Source organism: Serinus canaria, chromosome 10, assembly GCF_022539315.1.
Source record: "Serinus canaria isolate serCan28SL12 chromosome 10, serCan2020, whole genome shotgun sequence".
Classification (NCBI taxonomy): domain Eukaryota; kingdom Metazoa; phylum Chordata; class Aves; order Passeriformes; family Fringillidae; genus Serinus; species Serinus canaria.
Genome location: NC_066324.1, coordinates 2,645,811 through 2,669,607, shown reverse-complemented (window position 1 = coordinate 2,669,607; position 23,797 = coordinate 2,645,811). Strand labels below are relative to the sequence as shown.

Sequence of the window (23,797 nt, the reverse complement as noted above, 5' to 3'; positions counted from 1 at the left end):
CTGCAGTCTCGATACAATGGGGCCTTTCTCCACTGGGAATTTAGCTGGAATCAGACTTCATCTAAGGCATCTCTTTTGCAAGAACTACAAAACTCTGGTGATAAATCCTTCCAGCACTTCCACAGGATAAGAGAGCACGGAGTCTTAAAGTGCTTAACTACAGTAAAAAGGAAAGAAAATGGTAGGAAAGAAAGAATCCATAATTTATGTTGCAAAACAGAGCAGTTACAGTATATTGTACTTTAATAGCTTTTTGATGTATATATTTCAAACAGTGGAAGGATGCATTATTAAAAATTCTATGTCAGCACTTATAATCACATCCTGCCTTAAATCCAAACCCAGCCCAGTTTACTCATGTAATGTTTAGTTCTTCAGTCCCCCAAAAAAGCACTGTTTGATGAAGGCCATTTTTGTTCTGTTTTTTAAACAAAAGGATCAATTTCATCTTAAAAATCATATACATTTACATTCAAGGGTAATCACCTCTAGAAAAAGAACAAAAACACCCCAAAAAAGCAAGTTAATTTAATATTGAACAAAATATAAACAACCTTGGAAAAGGTGAATACTATCCATGGGTAATTCTATACATATATGTATATATGAACAGATATAGATATATGTATATATAATACAGCATAAACACGTTGGGAACACAATGGAATTCCAGAGGAACAGCTTCTTTTTGTCTCTACCCACTGTTGTGTTGCACCTGTGCTCCTCTTTCGACACTGCCTTTGCTTCAGACACAATTAACCGCTAAGAGAAGACATTAAGAGAAGACATTCCTGGGGCTGGGCTCCTTCTCTGCCTCACCCTTCCCAAAATCAACCCGTTATTGACCTGCTAGTGGTGTTTTAACTGATCCACTTGTAACCAGCGCCATCTGAAAACCAGCAAGCAGCCCCAACCAAGGCTCCCCACTGCGGAGGAAACTCCCTGCAGCCTGTTGGCTTTGGCTCCTTTGTGCATCCCAAAAACCAGATCCTGTTCTCACACACGGCTTTTACAACCATGCAACTGCCCAGCTCCCCTCGGTTAAACTGAAAAATGATGCAGTTTGATCCGATACAGCCAGACTCTGCTAAATCCCAGAGTTCTGGGATCAAGCTGAACAGTACAAAATCAAGGAAAGTACAAGGTTACAACATGTGGAGTTCTAAGAGCCTAAAGACTGACTCCAGATTTTCAGCAGATGAAAAGAAAATCATGCTCTGCTTCTCTCTAGGACCAAAACAGAAAGAAAAGGAAGTTCTTTAACCATTAAAACTTATCAGAGTCTCAGAGGCAAGTTGCAAAGGGAGAATTTTCTGGATTAAAGAGAACAATTTTCTATGGATTTCTATCCTAAATTACCTGTTGCCAGTTAAAAGTGCCTTCACACACTTATGCTTTTCAGCCAAGCCTGCTGCTTAGTTAAAACCTCAGTAGCAAAAACACACCTGGGATTGCAATTCCTTGAGGGTTACCTGAAGCTGTACAGAAAGGGGTTCTCAAAGCATCATCATCATCATCATCATGCACAGTAGTGCTAGAAAGGACCCAGGAATAGGGGACTGGACAGGGCATGAGCCTGGGAAATAGCCCCTCATACATGAGGAAGTTCAACAGAACAGCTCATATTGCCTCACATGTAAGGTCTCCCCACACATACTCTGCAGACCTTGGAATTAGAGTATTGAATTTCTACATTGTAACAGGATGCATACATATCATGCTGATGTGAGGGTGAGGAAGGAGTATTGCAAACCCAGCTCCAGAGTGAACATCAGGGAAAAATCTCAACAGGATGCACTCTGAAGCTTGTTTAAAAGTTTACAGTTTCTGATTTTTAACTTAAGTTAGTTTGCACCTCAGAATAAAAGATTGTTATGTCCATATCACAGTAAAGTATCAATTCACTTCTCCACTGAAATCAAGTACAATCAGGATAGGTTCTCAAGCTGTTGGAAGAAAAGAGAATGATTCATCCTACGGGAGAAGGAATCAAAGAACCTGGCATCAACTGATCTGAATCCAAACTTTAAATATGTTAAGAGGCAGCTTAAAAGTCTTTCTTCTTTAAAAACAATTAACATCTAGACAGGGGATGTGTCCAACTTGTGACCACCTTCTAAGGAGTGAGACACATCCCTTTCACAAAGCATAAAAGCTATATGATAGCATTTAAAATTAATAAAAGTTGTAACCATTCAGGTAAATTCTTGCTGTGTAGTGAGTAAATCATCCAGTATAATGTAATAAGATACCAAGGAACACACTGTAAAAATACATCAATTATGCCATAATTCTTCTAAAAAGTGAAGATCTGGTGCTGTAGAAGTACGTTATATTCAGTTTCAGCTCGTCCCCCAAGAGAACACCCATGGTACTGTATTATACCACAGACATTGGATTTTATTTACAGCTTAAACTTAAAGTTTAATAACTAAAGTTATTAGATCACCGTACTTTAATTTCCCGTATGGCACCAAATTGACTTTTAAAAAAGTGTCTGTGAGGGTGTGTACGTGTGGCAGGCACCAGAAAGCAATGTTCCATTCTACTCTCTCTAGTTTCCTACACCTCCCTGTCCGGAGAGCAGCTGTGGAGCAGAGCTCTGAGGTCAGTCACATGGCCTTCATGGCAGCAATGCGAGAGCCCAGGTTCTCCTGCAGGTAATAGAGCAGGTGCAGCTCGTAGTGCTCCCCCGACTCAGGGACCCTGATGCTGTGTCTCTCCTGAGGGTAGATCTGAAATGGAAAAGAAAGTTGTAAATATCCACAAGAGCTGAAGGTGCCAATATCTCAATCAGTCCCAGAGCCACATTGCACATGTCCATGGAATGTGCCTGCATTAACTCTGCACCTGAACTGACACACCTCATCCTCCACTGCCTGAACTCAGGAGAACCCACTGGGATCCAGCTGTGCTGGAGGGGATCAGCCTGGCTGAGCAGAGGCAGCTCCTGGCCAGAGCACATTCCCACTTCTGCAGAGTGGTGTGGGCTCCACCTGCACTGAGCCAGCAGGGTTTAATTAAATGCAGAACCCTGTTCCATGCTGCATGAACTCTGCTGCTCTGCCTTCCAGCTGCAGATCGCCTCAGGAACAGCCTTAACTGCTTATTTGCCCATTTTTTCTTTTTGTTAATTCATAAAATATTAATACTAAAAAACAAAAAAGCTTGGCTCAAATGCTACAATTTTATCCTAGAATTCCAAGGTGTCCAGCACAGCCATGGTACAAGTTCCAGTTCTGGACTCCTCCAAGACACACGTATTATTACCTTTACACCCTGGTTCTGGCCTTACCTGTAGGTCATAGGGTTTCCCAGCTCTCACCAAAAAGCTGAGCAAAATACTGGTGTGTGCAAAGTGAACGTTCTCATCCAAGAATCCGTGTAGCAGCAGCAAACGGTTTGGTCTGGGAAAAGCAAGAGACAAACAGTTCTAGACAGCATCCCACTCATTTCACAGTCCACACACACCCCTACAAAAACACTCCCCAGAAAAGAACATTTCCATTGAAAGCAGTAATTTCACAGTTGTAAACTGCTCTGGATAGACACATTTCTCGAACCTGCTTCTTACTCCTCTGAAAGTTCTTCCTGCACATGCATATTACAGTCAGACATTTTATCTGAATATCTTATTTCTTTCTCAGCAATGTTTCCTAGCTTGGACAATATGAGGCCTTAAACCTTGCTGATTTCCACTCTTTGACAAGAAAGCCCATAGCCCCATCTTGCTCTGCTGAGACAGCCTCAGGACACACAAAAACATCCCAATCAACTCATTTTTGTTTAGCTTAACGTAGCTCTAAAGTGCTAATCAAACTGAAGATATATTTGTAATTTCTTTAGACACAAAAATATAGTATAAAAAAGCTTACATGAAGTGGTCTGTAATGATGTAAATGTTCATTTGAGTATTAAGTTTATTAGTGTTGGGTTTTGTTTTGTTTTTTTTTTTTTTTAACATTAATTAATGTGAGCATTTGTGATTAGAAAAATACCAAGAACAGGGAAATAAAAATGTGTCTATGGGGCTTGAACTTTCCTGGTAGGAAGAAGATGACAAGAGGCAGAAGGAAACTCACTCAGAAGGAAACTTCTCAGCCTGCATGGCCACGGATCCCAGGTAGTAGCCCTGCTCGTTGTGCTCCGGGTGGCCCATGTAGCGCTCCGTGTACCCCGTGTCGTAGAAAATCCACAGCGTGACGGGGGCTCCGGCTATGGCCACCTGCAGTGCCACAGAGAGGGGAATGACAGCACTGCCCCCTGACCTGGGCATGTCAGCACTGCCCCCTGACCCGGGAATGACAGCACTGCCCCCTGACCTGGGCATGTCCTTCCCTCCCACGGTTCCATCCCACTGTAACTGTGGAAGGAGCAAAGCAATTCTGCTGTCCCTGCCCCAGCTCACACAGAGCACAGCTCAGCTACGATCTATGCGTGCTGGAAACCAGGAAGAGCCTACAGGTAAATCTGAAGCAACTCTAAACATACCCCCTGCAAGGGATGCTGAGGGAAGTGCATTCTGTGAGGTTTTGTGGGTTTGGGTCCATTTGCATGTCTAACAGAAACAGCTCCCTAGGACTCCACAAACTACCCTGCATAGCTACCACCAGCTTGCAGAGAGGCTTATAAAAAAAAATACACAGGAAAAAAAACACTGAAAAACCACCTAGAACCCCTTTGCAAAGCAGGTGTAAAGGTAAAAATACAACAATTGTTAAAGGATTGAGATAAATAATTATTAAATGTCCCAGAAATATTAAGGTTGGACTTAAAGAAAGCATGAGTAGCCACAAAGAACAAAGCACATCTCAAGGGTAATAACCAGCTCTTCCCACACCTCTGTCCAAAAGACAGTCTGGCTGTTTATTATAGTTGTCTGAAGTCAGGCAGGCACAAGAACCTCTTTCCAGTACCTCTCCCCATCCCCAGGCTGTCCTCCTGGCTGCTTCAGAACACACTGCTATGCAGCAGCATGGGCAATTTGATCTGGGAATAGATCAGTCTGCAAAGGAACTACTCTCCCAGGGCCAAAAGAAGGATGAGAAGGAGGTGTTGTTTTTCACCAGGATCGTTTCCCTTACCTGGTTCACAACACTAAGAGCTCAGCTGGCACAAAGTGGGCAGCAGTTGACACTACCTAAGGTACCTTCAGCACAGATAAGCTGAGATACGTAGAGGAGCACAGCTAAGTCATTGCAAGCTCAGCAGTCCAACAGTTGCTAGAAAAGCAACTTCTCTCTTAAGTCACCCAAATAGAAGAGTGTTGAAGGAAACAGCCATTGCACTGTGTCCTAACTTGTCTAGAGCAAACTCCAAGGTTTTTGTGCTGTCACTACCCATGGAAGTCACACTATTAAAAGAAAAACTCTGTCTGCATCATCAGAGGAAGTACTCAATGCATGAACATACCCTGAAGATATCTGACCTCTGTGTTAAAGCCATTAGGGAGAGGTAGCCTCCATAGGACCAGCCGTGAATGCCCACACGCTCCAAGTCGATGAAGTCGTACTGTGATGCCAAATACTGCAGCCCTTCCACCTGGTCATCGATTTCTATCTGTCCCTGGCAGGGCAGAGACAAAGTTCTGCTAGTTACAGGCAAAAATAATATTCTCAGGATTGCCCAAGGTAACCACCTTCAGAGCTTTGGTACTCAGGAGTGATCCATGCTCAGAGTACAACTGCCCTGCTTCATGTGAGCTGCAAATTGTATCTCTGAGGAGTCACAGCCTCATTATGAACCACCCTGTGTTAGGTTACAGCTGGTTCACAACCTCAAACCATGACATTTTATCTTTCCCAGATCAAACATCTTTCCTCCCTCAACTCTTACGTATACACACTTCCTGTCCCCAAACCCCAGGAGTGTCACACAGGCAGTGCTGGGCTCCTTCAGCACTGGTAACACTGGCACTCAAACCCATCTCTGGCTGAGAACACAGCCAGACTCAGAGCCCACTTACCATTTTGTATTTAAAGGCTCCTTCAAACTTCAGCCCTCGGTGGCAGGAGCCCCTATTGTCAATAACAACCACAACATAGCCTAAAGAGGCCAAGGTGTTCAGTCGGAAGTACTTGATTCCTTTAAACCGGTTGTTCACCAGCTGTACCTGGAATACAAGAGCAGCACAGAATCCAGAGGTCACCTCTTAATCCAATTTCAGATTTTATTTGTATTTACCTTCCTTTAAATGTTTTAAACAACTTTATAATGTGAAGTTTTCAAGATCCCTACTCCCTACTGCAGGACTCCCTCTCTCTGCTATGCAATAAACTATTCTCCCAGTAAAACAAGCCATTCTGTGTCACAGGTATGAAGAGCTCAGCTGTGGTCCAGTGAGGCAACTGGAGAGGAAGAGGAGACAGAACTGGGAACAAGGACTACCTGATTCCCTTTTCCTCCACTTCCAGCTCTGCTACTCCATACCTGTCCTCAGACAAGTGGCAGTGCCTGGATCCATGACCTGGCAACAATGAATCCTTACAGCACCTTTGGCCAAGCACCTACTTACCAAACAGGCAAAATGTCACCAATGCCCTCAGCACAGAGCAGGAAGTGTTCCTGCAGGAGAGCAGTGGAGTGATTCCTGCCAGCCCATCCCACTGCTCACCAACTCACCTGAGGGCCTCCATAGATGAAGAGCACTGTGGGGTACTTCTTCCCAGGCTGCAGGTTGTGGGGTTTGTACATCATTCCATACAGTGTGAACCCTGTGGAGCTCTCAAAGGAGAACACTTCAGGGGGAATGTAATCAGGAAGAGGACCTGGCAAGGGAGGGAACAGAAAGCCTGGTTTTAACAGGAATGGATGAGTAACACAGCTCTGCTGCACCACTGTCCTGTCACCAGTCTCACTGCAATCCCAGTGGAGCCCTCCCACACATTCCACTGGGTGTAGCTGGATCCAGGCAGAGACTGGCAATGCCCAGCCCCAGGTGAGCTTTCTGAGCCCTATCACATTCCCATCCCTGCTCTCCAGTGAATGACAGTAACTCTTCCCCTGACACAGCCATTACAGATGTCCCATCCCTTCCTAATTCCACTTAGGACTCCCTACATTAACACATGGAAAGCACAGGACATGGAGTGTGCCTCAGGTAAGGAGAAATGAAAGGCAACAGCGATCCAGTGGAAGATTATAGCCCAAGAGCTGTCTCATGAAGACACGAGTAGGCAGCAACACACACTATTTAAGAAGTGCACCTCCCTCCCCAGGAACACACTCTTAAGCAGGCACATCTCACAGAGCAAGTGAGTGCACTTATATCCCTCCCTGAACTAAAACTGGTAGGAGAAGATTGGTAATTTCCACTCTAAATTCCTTCATGATCTGTTTATATCCATTTGTTGCTGAGCTGAAAATGTCCCTCCTGTACTTCACAGAACTCCTCACACAAGCCTGAGTTTCAGAGACAAGGATGGTCAGCCACAACAGCAAATCTCAAGCAAGCATACGCTGGGATATCTTTTATCCTGTGATCCTGTTTGTCCTTTTTCTGTTCCTCACCCATGCCATTACCTGCTGAATCTAAAATGGTAGCCCAGAATTCCTTTGTCCTATGAGCTGCATCCTCTTCTGATCCTGTCAGCCGGTACAGTGACACACAGTGGGGGTTCTTCTGATTACTGTACTTGCTGATGAACATGTCACAGTCCTGGGGAGAAAAAGAATGTGCCTTGAACTCCTCGGTGCACAGACACAAGAAAGTGATCGTTTCTTTTGCATTTAAATCTTTCAAAAGATGCTTAAGGACCAAATTAAACCAGAAATCTGAGCACTTCTGCCTCTGAAACACTACAGTCCTTAACACTCCAAACCCAAAGATACGCCTGAAAATCAAAGAGTGGCATGAGGAGCTTGGCACACATTTTCTTCTGGGCCATGAATTCCCAGCTGGATTCCTGGAACTCCACCCAGTGCTGCTCAGGCTCATCTCCTCTGGTGATTGCTCTCTAGTCTACTGCAGGCAGGGAGTCAGGCTCAAAGAGTTTCAAACAATTCACCCCAGCTCCTTTTGCCTGAAGTGAGCTGGAGAGCAACGGAACCGAGAGGTCAAGTCTGGTTTCCAGGGTGGTTTTATACACTGACTGTACAACAAAAAGGAGAGCACAACACAGCCTAAAATCTGCTTTTTGAGTGAGAGGATAAGGCTGGGCTAAGGCAAAGCCCTGGCAGGCACAGGTACCTGGCTGACACAGCAGGCGTGCGAGTAACCGCGCTCTGTCAGGCGCTTCACCTCCCCGGGGTTCTCGTAGTTAACAACGTACAGGTGATGCTCCAGAGGTGAGTCTTTTGTGCCTTGAAAGTACACCAGTTTTTTGGCTTCATCCACATAGATCTGTCAGGAACAAAACAAACAGCACATCCCTCAATATCCAGTTCTGCCACCCCAAAGCCTCCCCCAATCCCTCCTGCCCCACTTCCATAATACTGAGCAGGAGCCCAGCAATCTGCAAGGGATAAACCAAACAACTGTTCTCACTGTCTACAACTCTGTCTGTTTGATTCAAATGATCAAAGAATTCATCCAGCTCAGAGCTAGAAGAGCAGTGGTTTGGGGACCATTCCTTCCCTCCCTCCTTGTGCAAGTTCACAAGTTACACAGAACAGAAATACTGTGTATTTTGGCTAAAACCACACTGGATTAATAGATTTATGCTGATCCCTCCAAGAAACCATCTCCCTGCAGTGCGTGTGGAAGGATATCCATGAAACAAGAGCAAGACTTACATTGGATCCGTGTCTGCCAAGCACTTCCCATTCTCCACTGGTAATTGCTATCTCCTCTTTGATGAGGCACTTGAAGTCACCTGCAAATACCCAATGTACAGAGATTTTTATTCCTAAAAATATTTTGTCACTTGCACAGAAATATACTGATCAATAGGCAAAGGAAATATGAGTTGTTAAAAATGGAGAATTTTGCAAGAACCCTGCTTTTGTAAGATGATTTTATTTCCCTTAGAATGAGGGAGATTTAGCAAGGAAAAGAAGTCAGACGCATTCAGAGAAATCTAATAAGCCCAAGATATAATGCTATGTGGGAAAACGACCCACAACAGTTGCATGAAACTAGGACCTCTAGTAAAACTAAGTGTATTTTTTGTGCATACAGAGGTCAGTTGGTGCCTTCAACACATACTAAGTAAATTAAGTACCACAGCATGAAATTGTGAGTTTAAGAACACATGCTGTGGAAAAAACCACACTGGGAGCTTTGCACACAGCAATTTCCTCCATCTGAGCAAGACCAAGTTCCAGCAGTGAAGAGGAAAAGCCAACTATGTATCGCAGGGAGCTTGTTTCCCATCTGGTTTTTTGGAAAGTTTTCCTTCTAGTCCATAAGGAAGGATCAGGGTTAAAACAAAGGCATGCTGAAAACAGAAGAACCCCTGTACAATTTCCAGAGGAATGACTGTGCACTGAAGTGCTTTCCTGGACAATAGCAGAAGTTTCCAATAAGACCATAATTCCTGCCAGCTGGAAGGACATTTACTTCTTCACTGGTCAGCAACAAATGCCCAATTAGAGCACCAGAACAATTCCCCTTACTTGGAGCAGGGAGGCTCCCACAGGACCGTTTGTACTTGCTCTCCTTCAGAACCGACGTCACCTTGTACAGGTGCCGGAAGCCCGTTTTGCACTCGGAGGCAAAAATGAACTCTATCTCATCTTCGTGGCTTTGAGGGAAGACATGGAAGATATCATGGATCTGAGGAGACAGAGCAGTGGGTTATTGCTATCAGCAGGACTCTGGCACTGCAGTCACACAAAATATGCTTCTCCTGCTGCTCAACACAGACCACACAGTCCAGGCTAACCAGGTGCAGCACTGTCCCTTACTTGGAGCCAGGGGGGTCTGCAGCCAGTGCCACATCCCTGCAGCCCCAGCTTTCTGCCAGTCTAACTCTATATCCTGGTCACCAAACTAGTTAAGTTTTTCTGCACCTGCCCTTCTAGCTTAGACACAGAGGTGGGTCCAGCTCTGCAGACCTCTGTCCTGTGCTGCCTGCAAGTGAAGGATTATTCAAAGAATGATGAGCTGACATCATCTTCCCACTCATCAACATGCCAGCTCTTGCTTCAAGGGACAATCTTGGGAGCATTTATCCTCACAGTATGAGCTGCCAGTCAAGAACCACTTCAGACAGTAAAAATAATAGAGAAAGGGAAAATCACTGCACCATCCTGAAACCAAACACTAAGGAGAGAATGTGGTATCTAAGAGAGCAGTATAGTGACCATTCACTGGAAGGCTTTGTGCAAATGCTCTCTGTTGAAAGTTGCAGCCATGTGCCAGTGATTGATGCTCCCAGGCACACCTCCAACAGGATGGCACTGCAGAGACAGGGATCTTTCTGTGCAGCAGTGTGAGGAGAGGCACAGTTTACAGCAGTGACCAGGCACACCCATGACTGCTCTCAGCACAGGCCCTGCAGCTCACCTCCCAGAACATCACACCCTTAATCTGTTTCACCAGACCAGATGTAGTTCAGGAGGGGTTCAGTGCCTGTTAGCTAATTCTCCGGATTGTTCACCCAGTGCCATCTTGATCCATCTTTGTTGCCTGGAGAATATTTCATCTGGTGGCACTGCTGGTGCTAACAACTGGCACCAAGAAGCTGGAGAGTGCCAGTGACACTGTGGGGAAGGGGATACCTGGGAACACCCAGAGCCCTGGGCTCTGCTCCAGGCTCTGAGTACTGCATCAACTCAAGCACAGCAGGTCTGCTTTCACCTCCCAAATCTGTTCTCTGCATCCTGTTTTTTACAGCAGGAAGCACTGAATATGCACAGAACTTGCAAGATGGGATCACACCCCTTGGCAGCACAGTAACATCAACATTGCTCAAGTGCTACAAACTGTCAGAGAAGGCTGAAATTCAAATTCTTACATTTATCCAGATGTCTGTTGTTTCTTCATAAATAATGAAAGGTGTAACAGAATCTGGTACAGCATCAATAAGTTTCTGTCTTTCCATTGCATCATCTTCTGTGGGGATGAATAATGCAGGAGGGATCAGGACTATCTGAAGCCGAGTTTGGGAGCGATCCAGCAAGATGGACCAGATGCTGTTGAGGACACAGATATTAGAGAAAATAACATGCAACCATGAGTATGGCACAGGTCTGAAAATCTCAGCAGACACTCAGTAGCACTAGGTGTTTTGAGAGAATCAAGAATATTCAATTGCAGATTAAGTCACGTGCAAAATTTCACCCACATAAACAAATCTCTTCCATAATACAAGAACCTATTTCACTTCATTTTAATATTGCATAAGCACTGCAAGTTCAAAAGTTTAACTCATTCTGTTCTCCCTGGTTTGAAGTGTGCTTCAAGGGAGAAAGAGAAAAGAAAAATCAGAGGGAATAATGAAACAGAAAAAAAATTCAATTGAAATTTCAGGACGCTTGTGAAAATACTATTGTTAGATCTACACCTGGCAGAGAATAACAATGGCACCTAAAGGGACCAGCAGCAGCCCCTGCCATATTCCGATGGCTTTATATGTAGCTCCAACAATAACTCCGCAAAAAGCAGGATAACATAGCAAATGTGTCCCTGGATTTCTTTCAGATTTGGATGGGAAAGTAATTAAAAGGTGAAAGCCATGTTTAGATTCAAAGCCTGGTGGAGCGCACTTCTGGAAAACCATGGAAACATTTGGGTTGGAAAAGACCCTTAAGATCATCAGGTCCAACCATTCCTCCAGCACTGCCAAGCCCACCACTAACCATGTCCCCAAGTGCCACATCTACACAGCTTTAAAGTCCCTCCAGGGATGGTGATTCCACCACTGCCCTGGGCAGCCTGTGCCAGGGCTGGACAACCCTTTCAGTGAAATATCCTTTTGGAGAAGCTTCTGGTGAGTTAGAAACACTGTACTACATCATCTACAGGGTTAAAATGACATGCAAATGTAAGTAGCACTTACAGCAGGTTTTCTGATCAGTAAGTCTGGTCAGCAAGGATGGTCCAGTGGTTAGGGCGCTAGCCTAGGGCCTGGGGGACCTGGGCTCATTTCTCTCCTCAGCCACAGACTTCCTGCGTGACCATGGCAAGGCACTTAACCTCTCTGGGCTTCAGTTCCCCATCTGTAAAATGGGGATAATAGCACTGCACTCACTCTCACAGGGATGCTGAGAGGACACACACATCAAAGGCTGCGAGTGCCCAAACCCAAAGCAGTGGGGCCAGGGAGCAGAGAAAGACACAAGGAGGGCTCTGGTTTGGCTTTTGGAAAAATGGTCCCCTTTGCACAAGCAAGTTGGTAGCAATGTAAAAGTGAAAGCAGGCTTAAGCTGGAAGAAGACAGAGACCACTACAATCTGCTTCTGACTGTATGACCCCAAACCCTCTGAGCAGAGACAGGATTAACATACGCACTATTTTCCTTCTGGCGTCCACCCAGCTCTAGCAATGTACTCTACTCCTTCAAAGAGGATCTCGAAGGGCTGAACTAGCTCTTTATCCACAACATCTGCAATCTGTTGACAAAGCAGCAATTCAGTGACACTGAGATGAACCCCCACAACCAGTTTTTCATGCACGACAAGAGCCAGGACACAGAAGACTTTTTCTGTGCAGCTCATGCAATTTAGATTGTTCAGCCTTTGCAACACAGGGGACTGAACCCTGTCTGGAGCCAGACCCCAGCACAGCCGGAGAGCTGCGCACTGCCAGGACAGCCAGGGCTGGGACCAGAGAAATCTGGATGCTGCTCACAAACCCATCATTCATCTCTCACAACTCATTTGAATTCTCAGTTCCCCCCTGTACAGGGGAGGTAATTTGTACCAAGCTCTTTTGTAGGAGTTGCATGGATATGTGCTGAAGATCCTGCATGACACCCAGTTATCAATGTGGTTCTAATCCATGAAATGCAGTGCTGCAGTCTGTCCCTGCTGGGACTGGGAACAAGTCCCAGTAGTACCCAAAGGGTCCTGAAGGCTTTCACTGCCTTTACTGGCTGACACCAGCATCACTATCCCAGCAGGTGACTGCTGATGGCTGAAATAGCTCAAGAGTTGGGAGAATTCCAGTAATTTATGGCTGCTAATGTATCTGTTTGATAAGATTAATTTCCCAACTGTCTAAAGATCTTGGACAGATCTGTGCTGTGGAAATTTCTGCATCTGTTTAAAACATCCCAGGGCAAAAGCAAAGTTCATCTCTTCCCATATGTTCATGCTTTTGTAAGGTGATATACTGTATTTGCAATCCAATTTTCCCAATACCTGCAGCCAGTCAAGAGATCAGTCACTTAAGAAGGTCTAACCATCCAGACCTACAATACTCTGCTCTGCAGCTGAGTTCATACACCAGTGGTAGCGAAGAAAAGCACAGCCTTGAGAAACACTGCTGCACACTGAGTATCTGCACAGGAATGAGCCAAGGGCACTGCCCCCAGAGAAGCCAGGAAGCCATCACAACCAGGAAAGTTTCTCTGTACTGAACTGGAAAATGAATTTTACCAAAAAAAAAAAAAATCACAGCAATTCAATGTATTTGGCAAACAGACAGAACACAGACTTACTCTGCCTTCTGCATTGATTGTCACTTCAGAGATCTTGAAAGTGACCTTTGGATTTGCTGTACCTATAAAAACAGATGTTAAAAGTCAGGTATCAATTGTTTGTTGTGTATTATTGTGGTGTTATTCATACAGGACTGGAAAAGGCAAACAGCAGAATCCTCTTTGATCAAATAGCCTCCCTGCATGTCTGAGAGACAGCACAGAACCAGGCAGGGAAAAAAGAAACTGCAAATGTGGGGAGATTTAGAGGATGTAATCCTGCAAACAGATCAAGAGCCATGCTACTGTCCCAGTCACTCTTCTCTCCCACAGTCAGTGGATGCATTTCCAGGGTGGATGTAAATGCTCAGGAGTGACTGGCACAGCAAAGCAAGCTTTGGTTCACTGTTTGGCTGTTATTCCAAGGTGGTACATGGAAAGTAATCCAGTGCTAAAGAGTATCTATGAAAAATTAAACACCTAAAAACCTACTGCCATCACTAGTGCCATTATGACAATAAAGTTGCATATTGTTTAAGGGATTTGGGCTTTTGTTAACTTGTTTTCTTTGCATTGAATAGAGGCAAAATACTCTCAGAAATCTGAGTGTTCCTGAACACCAAAAGACCACAAGGTGTCACCTCTTGCTTCTCAGCCTCACTGAGCCTTGCTCTATCCTTGATACAATCAGTAAATCAGGAAAAGCTTTTCCAGTGAATTGGGGAATTGACAAGGTCTGAATGAATTCTGCAGCTTGAGAAGGTCAGCCAAACAGAAGATATTTTTCCAAAAAATGAAGATTTCAGGAGTGAGGAAAGAGAGCAAACCACTGTTACCTGAGCAATGTGTCCTGCTGTGATAGCAGGGACATCTCAAAAGGGTTGAATTGTTCAAACTTGCCCAACACCTGACAGTGAGTCAGCCCTCAGCAGGTCTGCTTACATCCCACTTCCCTGCTTCCAGTGGCACTCCATTTCAAGCCTGCCCTCAGCCCTTCACTGCTGAAGCCTCCAGATCATCCCCTATGTGCAAATGTGACCACAGGTGGTTTTCTTGGCAGGCTGCACCAGGATGGGTTTGCTGTTCAAAGTCCAAGAGCACTCCTGGAGACCAGAGTCCTCCAGAACTGCCAGGGCATTGCCAGCAGCTAATCAGAAACCCTCCCAAAGCCCCATAAGGCTGTAATTCTGAAACTGCTCCCTCAGAAACACAGGGCTGTAATGAGAATCAACACCTCGACCACTCAGGTTTTCCAGGATCCCAGAGAGTGGCTCAAACAGTGACAATGAGAGAGGGTTCCTGCCAACTCCTGACACCCAGAGCCCTCAGTATCAGCACAGTCACCAGTGACTCACCCAGCCTCCAGAGCAGCTTCCCCAAACACATTTGCACCACCTAGACACCAATTCAAAGACTACTCAACACCTCTCTGCTCTAGGCCTGAAGAGTCACTGCTGTCAGGCACATGGAATAAAACAGGTGTCTTCCAGAACCAGGGGTGTAAGTTGAGGGTCTCACCAGTTTTGGGGTACCGGAAGGAATCTGTTCTTCTTGTCTCCAGCATGGGTGATGTGACATGGATAATTTCTACCTCTGACTCATCGTTTTCTTCATAAAGAATTTGAAGAACTTTACCCCCATCCAGTGCTGTAAATGAATTAATATTACAGAATTACAGAACAGAATTATCAGTTATTGCAGGCATCAATACTCTCTCAGGAGCCTGAGCTGATTGGAAGGATGAAGAAAAATCCAATGAAGCCTATGACTCATGTTTCATTAAGCAAAACACTGAGACTCCTACAACTCCCACCACTGTTGTGAGAAGGCAAGTCTCTCCCCACAGTGCTCACAAAGCCCCTGTAACCTGCCTCCTGATGCAGACAGCTCCAAAGGAGACAATTTCCAAATTGCATAAAGGTAAGTAAGAGCAAGTGAGAGCTCTGCACTGGACAGGGCCTGCCAGACACGCTGGATCCCCACACTTACTGGGCTGTGCCTTTGGGCACCACCAGTAGCCAGTGTATCTGTCAAACTCCTCCTGCAGCACAAAAGTAGCCACGCCAGCAGATTTTGGATCCTCCTCAACATTGGCCAGTTCTAAAAAAAGACACCAAAGAATTAGTTCATGATGTGCTGCAGAACCAAACCAGTTCTGCATTATCCCAAACACAGCCCAAATTCACCCCCAGGGAACAAGTACACAATAATAAATCTGACTTCTCAGCAGATCTGTTTTCTGCTTCCAGCCTTCTCTGATCATGTATTTAGGGAAGATTTAATCCTCTCTGACATGGCAGCTTCTTTTAGGAAAGGAAAGACATTCTCTCTTCTTACCTCTACCTAATCAGGCTCTCAATTAGTGAAGGAAAGAAAATGTTCTCTCTGCCTGAGTTCAGTGAATTGGAACTACAACTTAACAAAATCAAAACCCCAAACCTTTCTGAACGACTGAAAACTAAGACACGAACATTCAGAAAAATGAAAGCATCAGTATTTCATTCACTGTACGAACCAAAAGTAACAGACTTACATAACATCTCAACATGATGACATATCCATAGGGCTTCAATATTTTTCCTGTTACCCTGGAGGTAACTTAGCAGCACTCCATAAATAATTATCATCTGAGAAGGAGTCATTGCTACAGTTTATTTTTACTGTACTTACATAATATTTTAATATTAAGAATTTAAATAGTCTAAAGCATTATTATGAAGTGTCGGAAATTGCAATTGACTAAAATTTAAATTATATAGCTTAAATACAAAATGAAATTGATTTTACAAGTGTTTTATCCAAAATTTCCCATTTTCTTTCTTCCAGGATAAATGCCTAAAACACAGTTGAAGAGGGTAAGAAGTGAGAACCTAAGTTATTGAGTATGAGGGGCAAGCAGAAGCCCCAGCACTATTCAGAAACAGCTTAAATTGTTCCTCAAAGTCTCTGCAGCCTGATTTCACTGACAGAAACTTTTCTCCAGCTCTATTCCACCCACAGCTCCTCCATACAAAAAAGGCTGTTAGTGAAAAGCAATGTGCTGTGTTTCAGGAGAAGAGCCCTTCCATATGCATCCAACAAACAACTCATTCTGCCAGATTGCACAGTGCAGGGAAAAGAACCACCAGGATCTGCACTACCGGAAGTCTATAAATGTGACAAACAAGGTGGAAAACAGTGGCCATTACCCCCATTTCAGAACCTTTAGTGCCATTGCTCAATGCAGTCTAGCAAGAACAAGTGCAGAGGAGGTAGAGGAATTTAATTCAGGATGCATTACCATTGTGCACAAACGTCAGCCTCCTTTCTTCCCTGGATTCTATATTAGATATCCAGATGTCATTGCAATGGATAAATGCAATCCAATTTGGATCAGCTGGACAAAGCTTGGGATCCATCCGGATATTTGGACAACTGGTCTCTACCAGAATGGGTCTTAAAGGCTGTTGCTATTTGGAATTAAAAAGAAAAAGAAACACAGTAAGATATGATACAGGAACACATCCACCGAGTAACCTGGATTTCAGAAGACCACAGTAGTGTGGACACTGACTTCAAATGCACATTTAGAGAGGAATCTACCCACTTTACACACACAAAAATACTATGCAGATATTTTATAGGGAAAGTTGTGCCTCTACCATGGTCCCACCAGGCCTTTCTCCGGAGCTGAGGATCAGCCCCAAATCAGGGCAGCTTGTGTAGAGAAGCCTGGCACTCTTAAAAACAGCACCCTAAGAGAGGCTGGCAGAAAATGCAACCTTGTCCTCCAAAAGCAACTCGAGATACAGTAAATTACCCCTGACAACAGGGTTAGACAAACACCAGGCATTAATAGTAGTAGTAGTAAAAATAAAAATAAAAATAATAATAATAATAATATTTTCAGCTTTGAAGTCCAGCTTCAGTACCAGCAGAGTGAAGGCTGCTTGTTCTGCAAGTTGTACAGTCAAATGGTGTAATACCTCCAGCACTGACCACGGAACAGTGACCTGGAAACTGCAGCCCAGGGACAAAAGTTGTCTCTAACATGACATCTGACACCATGAAAGAGCACGGAGCCTTTTGTTGCTTTTTATGGACCCTGCTAGTCATGAAAAATCAAACAATCTGGTGTCCTGCCCTGCTGCCACAATTTTACCACTTCTTATAGCCCTTCATCTGAGTTTCTACAATCATGGACACACACTCCTGTGGATAACCCTGTTTCCAGGGTTATCAAGGTCACTTCCTGTGCCAGTGCAGTAACTGCTGATGATCTGCTCTTTGCTCTCACTCCAAGCCAAAGGAGGTCCTTGCCAGAGCAAAGCCCTGCAGTGAGATAGAAGATGATTAAACTCACGGTGAATCCATGGGGGCCTCCATCTTTCACATGATAAATCCCACTCCCCGCCTGGAACAGGAAGGTGCCGCTCTCTCTGTGGTAATCATAGGAGGCGATCCCAACAGTGCCGATCCGCTTCCTCTCCCGCAGCAACTCCTCTTCCCGGGAGTACATCCCATAGTCTAGGATGGCCTGAAAACGGGCAGAGAAGCCCAATTAACATCTCTGCTCTGCACGCCTTGCCCTGCTTCCAGGAGCAGATGGCTGAGCAGACATCCTCCTCCTCCAGAATCCTGCTGCCGGCTGGAAGCCCACTCCTGCTTTGTCTCTGCCATCAGCACTCATAGCTGTAGGCCACGATCAGAACCCACACAACTGTAAACTGACAGCCACTCCTCCCATAGCAAGGCCAGCATTATTCCCAATACTCTCTGGTATAAGGAAGCTCAGACTAAGGGTCTGTTATTTCTAGAATGAGCAGGAGAGGCTCTGCTCACTTTCACAGATATGCAGTGACTGGTCTGGTGGGAGAAGAGCACAGCCAGAGTTTCACGTCTGGCTGACAGCCCCGGGAAATAACACAGGGGAAAATCCACCTCATTCCATGTGGGGTTTGTCCCACCTCCTCCAGCCTGCCATGGTGCATGGGATGGGATGGTGAAGGCTTGCTATGTGCAGCAGGGAAAAGGGAATCCACATCCCAGTGAGTGGGAAAGGGATCCTCTGCTCCAGCATGAGTCATGGAGCCACTGACTGATCCTCGGGGGAATCATCACTTCCCCTGCAAGACAGCAGGGAAGTGATTGGAGACTCCAGGCTCCTTCAGCAATCCCCAGGATCTCACAGCACAGAACTTGATGCAAATTAGCACCTGTCATCTCTGCCAGCAAAGGAATCATCCAGCACACAGAGAGGATGGAACTCTAAACACTGAGGAGAAAGCTGTGCTTCATTTTGGGATGGTTGCAGGGCTGGCACGTACAAGGAGAATCTTTACATTTTTAAGACAATAAACTTCAAATTTTCACGATGAAAACCCAAATCCCACATGCTTGAAGCAAGAAAGAAATCAGGACCCACCGGAAAAAGATCCAGAAGAGGCTTCCAGGAAAGCAGCAGGACGGCAGCTTTGTTTATGGTTTTGGGAATTTCAGAGTAGAAGAGAGTGTTCTCCCTGTTCTCCCCAGACATTGCTATTGTGAAAGTGAGGTGAAAAAAAAGGGTATTAGTTTTCTGTTAATAATCCAAACACTCTCAAAGGATGCCCAGGAACAGTTTGCCAGGCCCTTCCTACCAGCAGAAGTACTGATCACTGCACTGGTCACTGCACTGCAGCCTCACTCTGGGAATTCCCTGCTTCACAGAAATGCAAGTCACAGAGCAGAGAAGGCAGAGAAGAATGACACCCATGCTGCTCAAAGCACTCTGTGCCTTCTTACTGCCCTTTGATTCCATAAGCTTTATAAATCAAGGAGGGCTTTTGTGCCAATCCCTCTGTCTGGGATACACAGCCTGTGACTTTTAGGGAGGTTTGAACATCCCTATCCTGCTCCCCTCTCCCAGTGATACTCAGATTTCTCAAGGCTCCTGCCCAGGCACATGGGGATCAGCCCAGAGAGAGCCAGGTATGCTCCAAGGGAAGGCCAAGCCAGATCTATAGCTCAGGAAGTGGCACTTGTGAAAGCAGAGCTCATCCTAGGGGCATCAACCTCAACCCACCCATGATGTGCTTGAACTCAGCATCATCCAAGGATTATGACCCCCACCTTGTGAAAAGAAAAAAAAGAGCAGCAATTTTCTGACTATGTCACTGCATAGCACATGCAAAGACTGTGTGAATCACAAACCTGAGCTTAAGCAAGTAGCCTAAGTGGCAAGCAGGGGGGCTAGAATGTGGCTTTGACTTCTAGACCTCTGCTTCAGCCATTGCTTCTCTCTCTAATCCAGTTTTTCATGGATTTATGTTCAGCTACTGCAGCTCCTGACAAAAGCATTCCTCCACCACAAGGCCTGCTCCAAAAAACCACTCAGAGGGTTGCTCACAGTACCACTTAGGGTGCCAAATCACTTCTATCAAGTGAACAATAATTAGTGAAACAATGCACAAGTGGGGCACTGAATCCAAGAACAACAAACTACATGAAGTTTTTTATTATTAAGGCCAAAAATGTTGAGAAAAATATTTACTCTTTAAGCTGCCCCTGACCTATGCTGCTATATATTCCCCACAGGATTCCTGGAAAACCTGCTCCATCAGTAGCTGAGGCACAAAGGACTTTCAAAATTACACATAAAATCTCAGCTTTGGAAGCAAACTTCGAAGGAGAACAAGGCTCCACCCAACAGCTGTAATAAGAGAAAGGAGATAAACCTTTCTGCAAAGGTTTCTTTATCTCTGACAGAAGATAAAGCTCCTACACAGCTTTTGGAGAGAGTATTACTTGCAGTGACAGAAAAGGGACTGAACAGACTTCCAGCCTGGGAACATGCTCCAAAGGACATTTCCCAGCTCTTTTCCAGGCCTAATGGGTCACCTCCAATCATGCCACTCCCACAGGAGATTAACTCGCAAGTTTTAATGAGCTATTACAATCACAATCTTGACTTTTGACCAGCAAGTGTGGCCTGGAATCCCTTTAGATTTAACTGCCAGGAACACCCAGCTGTCAGGAACAGTCAATCCCAAAGAGCCCTGCAGTGCCACTGTCACAGCCAGCTCACCCAGATAGTAGATCCTATCGGAATGCGGTCCTTCAGGATCATTTTTCTTCACAAAGGTGAAGTCATGAGGGGCTTTTGCCATCATGTATCCATGATACTTCCGTGTATCTGTGAGCAGTTTCCGAAGCTGGCTCCAGGAATGCCTCTCTACATAGAAAGGTTCCAGTTTTGGCTGCTCCTCCCTCGGGACCTGCTCCTCATGACCTGCAGTCTCAAAGATTTCCAGGCCCGGCTGTTCAGTTTCCATGGCTGCTGCCATGTTGCATGTTTCTGGAAAAAACAGAACAGCAGAGCTTCAGCTCCAGCAAACCCTCGCTGCACACTCCCAACACACCCCACGGCAAAAATTCTTTAAGAAAACCATCCTTTCATATGGGGAATAAAACCCACAGCAGAGGGAAGAGAACTAGGAAATATTTCTCTGCTCTGGAAAAGAGGCTGGCACCACCCAGCCTTTCAGAAGGGACTAAATACCTCACGGAGCCACAGTTTTATTGTTGTGTTTCCCATGCCCACACATACCAACCACTCATTTTAGGTCATGAAGTGGATAAATTCTTCCCATTTAAGCTCCCACCTGCTTCTTTCCCTGCGAGACCGCCACAAATCATCTCACTACACTGATATCAGAACAGGGGATGATTAGGAGAGGACCAGGAGCTGGGATACACAACTGCTCAGAAGAAACAACACTGGTGGCTGATCTGGAACCATGAGGCCACACAACAGGCTTAGGCGGCTTGTCCTTATTCCCATTATTCTCCCAAAACTTCTTGGGTTTGTTTATGCCTCCTTTCAAACTAAGTTCAGAAGGGTCTAGCAGTGATCTCTACTATTATATTGCCCCAATTACAAATTCCAGAAGAGGACACAGTGAAAAAAAGCATTTCCCAAATGGATTTATCTGCAACACAAGCCTTATCTGCCCAACAGGCTGTTAATTCAGCAGATATCTCTTCCTGCAGTCAGCTGGGCTTTACAAAGTGTATCTGAGCTGAGATTGTCAGCCCAGACGTCTGGCAAGAGGAAACCAAGTCCTCCCACTGTAAATCCCAGAGCTGAGGGCAGCTCCAAAAGGATCCAAGCTATGAACTCCTGTCACATAGTTCATTCCTGGAGAGCCCAAGGTGTAGGGTTGTCAATCCTCAAAGGCAGGGAGGGGGTGTCTATATATAGCATGGAAAGACTGCACAAGTGTTGTGTATGCTGCTGGGGCAGAGCATGTTGGCCTGCCAAAACACTAACACAGCCTAAATAAAGCATTTCCCTCGAGCAAACAGGCACCGAGGATCACTGGAGCTCAAGGCACAGGCTTGGGCAGCTGGCAGAGCTCTCTGGTGGACTGGCTTTCCCATGGCTCTCCAGAGGAGCTGAGACATCTCCCCAAAGGAGTGAAAAAGATATCATCTGCACCTTGACAGAAACTCAACACAAATAGCTTAGCTTCACCTTTGGCAATGCAAACAAAACAAACACTGGTCTTTCTTCTGCTCACACTATTTACAGCACAAAAATCCAGAACAAAAGAGCCCTGTCCAAATGGAAGAAGGATCCAAGACATGCACTGAGCAGTGCTGTGCTCGAGACAGCGTCAGGAACTGACAATGAACCTTCAAACCTGAATTGCAAATCTCGTTTCATCTGAAGAATTCCAACAAAGAAAAAACCTCCTTTCTCCACCTACCCCCTGATGCTATTTCTTAACCCGACCTACTTCTCGCAGGAAAAGGGACAGAAACCGAAGAGCAGTAGACGTTAACGAGCCAATAGCACGGGAACGGCCACCGGCACGGGAATGTCAGCCCAGGGGGATGCTCCCGGGGGGTCCTCCATGGCCGGGGGCAGGTCCCGGGGGGGCAGAGGGCACACCGCGGGGGTCCTTCCACGGCAGGGGACAGATCCGGGGGGACCCTGCACAGCCCAGAGAGGACCTCGGGGCGTCCCTCCACTGCCAGGGGCAGATCCCGGTGGGCCCTCCCTGGCCAGGAGCATATTCCGGGGGAGCCTGCACGGCCAGGGGCAGATCCCGGGGGAGCCTGCACGGCCAGGGGACAGATCCCGGGGTGGAGGCGGGCAGAACCCAGGGATCCCTCCACGGCCGGGGCGGCGGCTAGGCCTGATCGGGGGCGGAAGGGGGGCCACCCCGAGTCAAGCCCCCTCCTCTCACCCACCTCAGGAGTCCCAAGGCTCCAAGGGGTCTTCCCCGGAGCGGAGCCCCCAAGCCAGCCCCCGAGGTTCCCTCCGGTACTCACGGAGCTCCGCGGCGGCGCTGCTGCCGAGCCGCCCCGCCGGGCCGCTGCTGCCGCTTCCGCTTCCGCTTCCAGGAGCGGCCACGGGCACCGCGCCGTACCGGACAGGGCGCCGCCTGCCGGCCGGGAGGACCAAGGGCGGGGATGAGACATCCACCCGGGCACGGGGACCGGGCCACGGGGACCTTTGCACAGGGACTGGCACAAACACACACTACACCATGCACGGGAGTCAGGTCATGCAACCCCCCCCCCCCCCCGTGCACAGGGACCCTGCAGTTTCAAAAATCGCGGTTTTCTCCTGCCCCGAAAAATGCTGCCACCTCCACACTGATATGCTTCCCACAGGGGAAAAAAAATTCCCAGGTGTAACAACGAGTGTTAAACCCCAGGCACAGCCAGTGCAATGAACCCCCAAAACACACTCAGCTTCCAGCAACGTGAGCCTTCCAAAACACCTGCAGGATCCAGAGCTGTGAGCCCCCAGCCAAATTTCCCCAAATTTTAAATTTTACACCCCCAAATTTCCCTTTGCAAAGCACAGTCCATTTTTTGAAAGGAAAATGGTTTTTTGAACCCCTATAAACCAGAAAAAAAATAACTTTCTGCAGGTGCTCCCTCCTAAATGCACGTTCAGGTGGAAGCTCTGGGTCACACTGGGAGCTGAGGGCTGGTTTTCCCCACATGCTGCCCCAAAGGGTCAGTGGGATTTGTGTTCCCAAATTAAGTCTCTGGGACCATTGCTACAGCTCACCCCAGCTTCTGTGGCAGCTTCACAGCACCAGGGGCTGGCAGAGGGTGGGAATCCTCCATGGAGGGCCACGCTGGGGCAGGGACCTGCTGTCTCCACAGCAGAGATTCACACGGAAAACCCTGAGGAGGGGTTGACAGGATGGGGCTGAAGGAGGATGGATTTGCTCTTGGAATGAGAATGGCTGTGGTGAGGGGCTCTTGTGTGAGCTGCTGAGGAGTGAGTGGTG

At 46.3% G+C, this 23,797-nt stretch overlaps 2 protein-coding genes across 6 annotated transcripts in view; one reads left to right on the top strand and one right to left on the bottom strand.

Annotated features, from left to right (window-relative positions):
- MTFMT (mitochondrial methionyl-tRNA formyltransferase) overlaps window positions 1–23,797 on the top strand; it is a 431,560-nt gene that overhangs the window by 278,810 nt on the left and 128,953 nt on the right. The window lies entirely within an intron of this gene.
- On the bottom strand, window positions 180–22,959 carry DPP8 (dipeptidyl peptidase 8). 5 transcript variants are annotated; one of them, XM_050978236.1, is made up of 20 exons: window positions 22,821–22,959; window positions 20,569–20,838; window positions 18,928–19,040; window positions 17,866–18,039; window positions 16,804–16,972; window positions 15,513–15,623; window positions 15,042–15,170; window positions 13,545–13,606; window positions 12,395–12,495; window positions 10,899–11,076; window positions 9,556–9,715; window positions 8,734–8,813; window positions 8,189–8,341; window positions 7,522–7,657; window positions 6,622–6,767; window positions 5,966–6,112; window positions 5,413–5,565; window positions 4,083–4,225; window positions 3,296–3,407; window positions 180–2,735 (listed from the first exon to the last, which is right to left on the bottom strand). In XM_050978236.1, exons 2-20 carry the CDS (start codon window positions 20,825–20,827, stop codon window positions 2,613–2,615), a joined length of 2,649 nt encoding a protein of 882 aa, XP_050834193.1. In that variant the 5' UTR covers window positions 20,828–20,838; window positions 22,821–22,959; the 3' UTR covers window positions 180–2,612. The 5 variants fall into 5 exon arrangements, with proteins under 5 accessions (XP_050834193.1, XP_018769539.1, XP_050834192.1 ...); XM_018913994.3 differs by having other exon boundaries at window positions 22,740–22,870; XM_050978235.1 differs by lacking the exons at window positions 180–2,735; window positions 3,296–3,407 and having other exon boundaries at window positions 4,089–4,225; window positions 5,429–5,565; window positions 22,821–22,889.

What these genes read in the sequence shown, in the direction of transcription:
- DPP8 (XM_050978236.1), bottom strand. Translation starts at nt 20,827, where the DNA reads ATGGCAGCAGCCATGGAAACTGAACAGCCGGGCCTGGAAATCTTTGAG. An exon ending in CGATAGGATCTACTATCTGG is followed by an intron (nt 19,041 to 20,568) that starts GTGAGCTGGCTG and finishes CTTTCACAATAG; the next exon opens with CAATGTCTGGGGAGAACAGG. An exon ending in TGGACGCCAGAAGGAAAATA is followed by an intron (nt 11,077 to 12,394) that starts GTGCGTATGTTA and finishes TGTCCTCAACAG; the next exon opens with CATCTGGTCCATCTTGCTGG.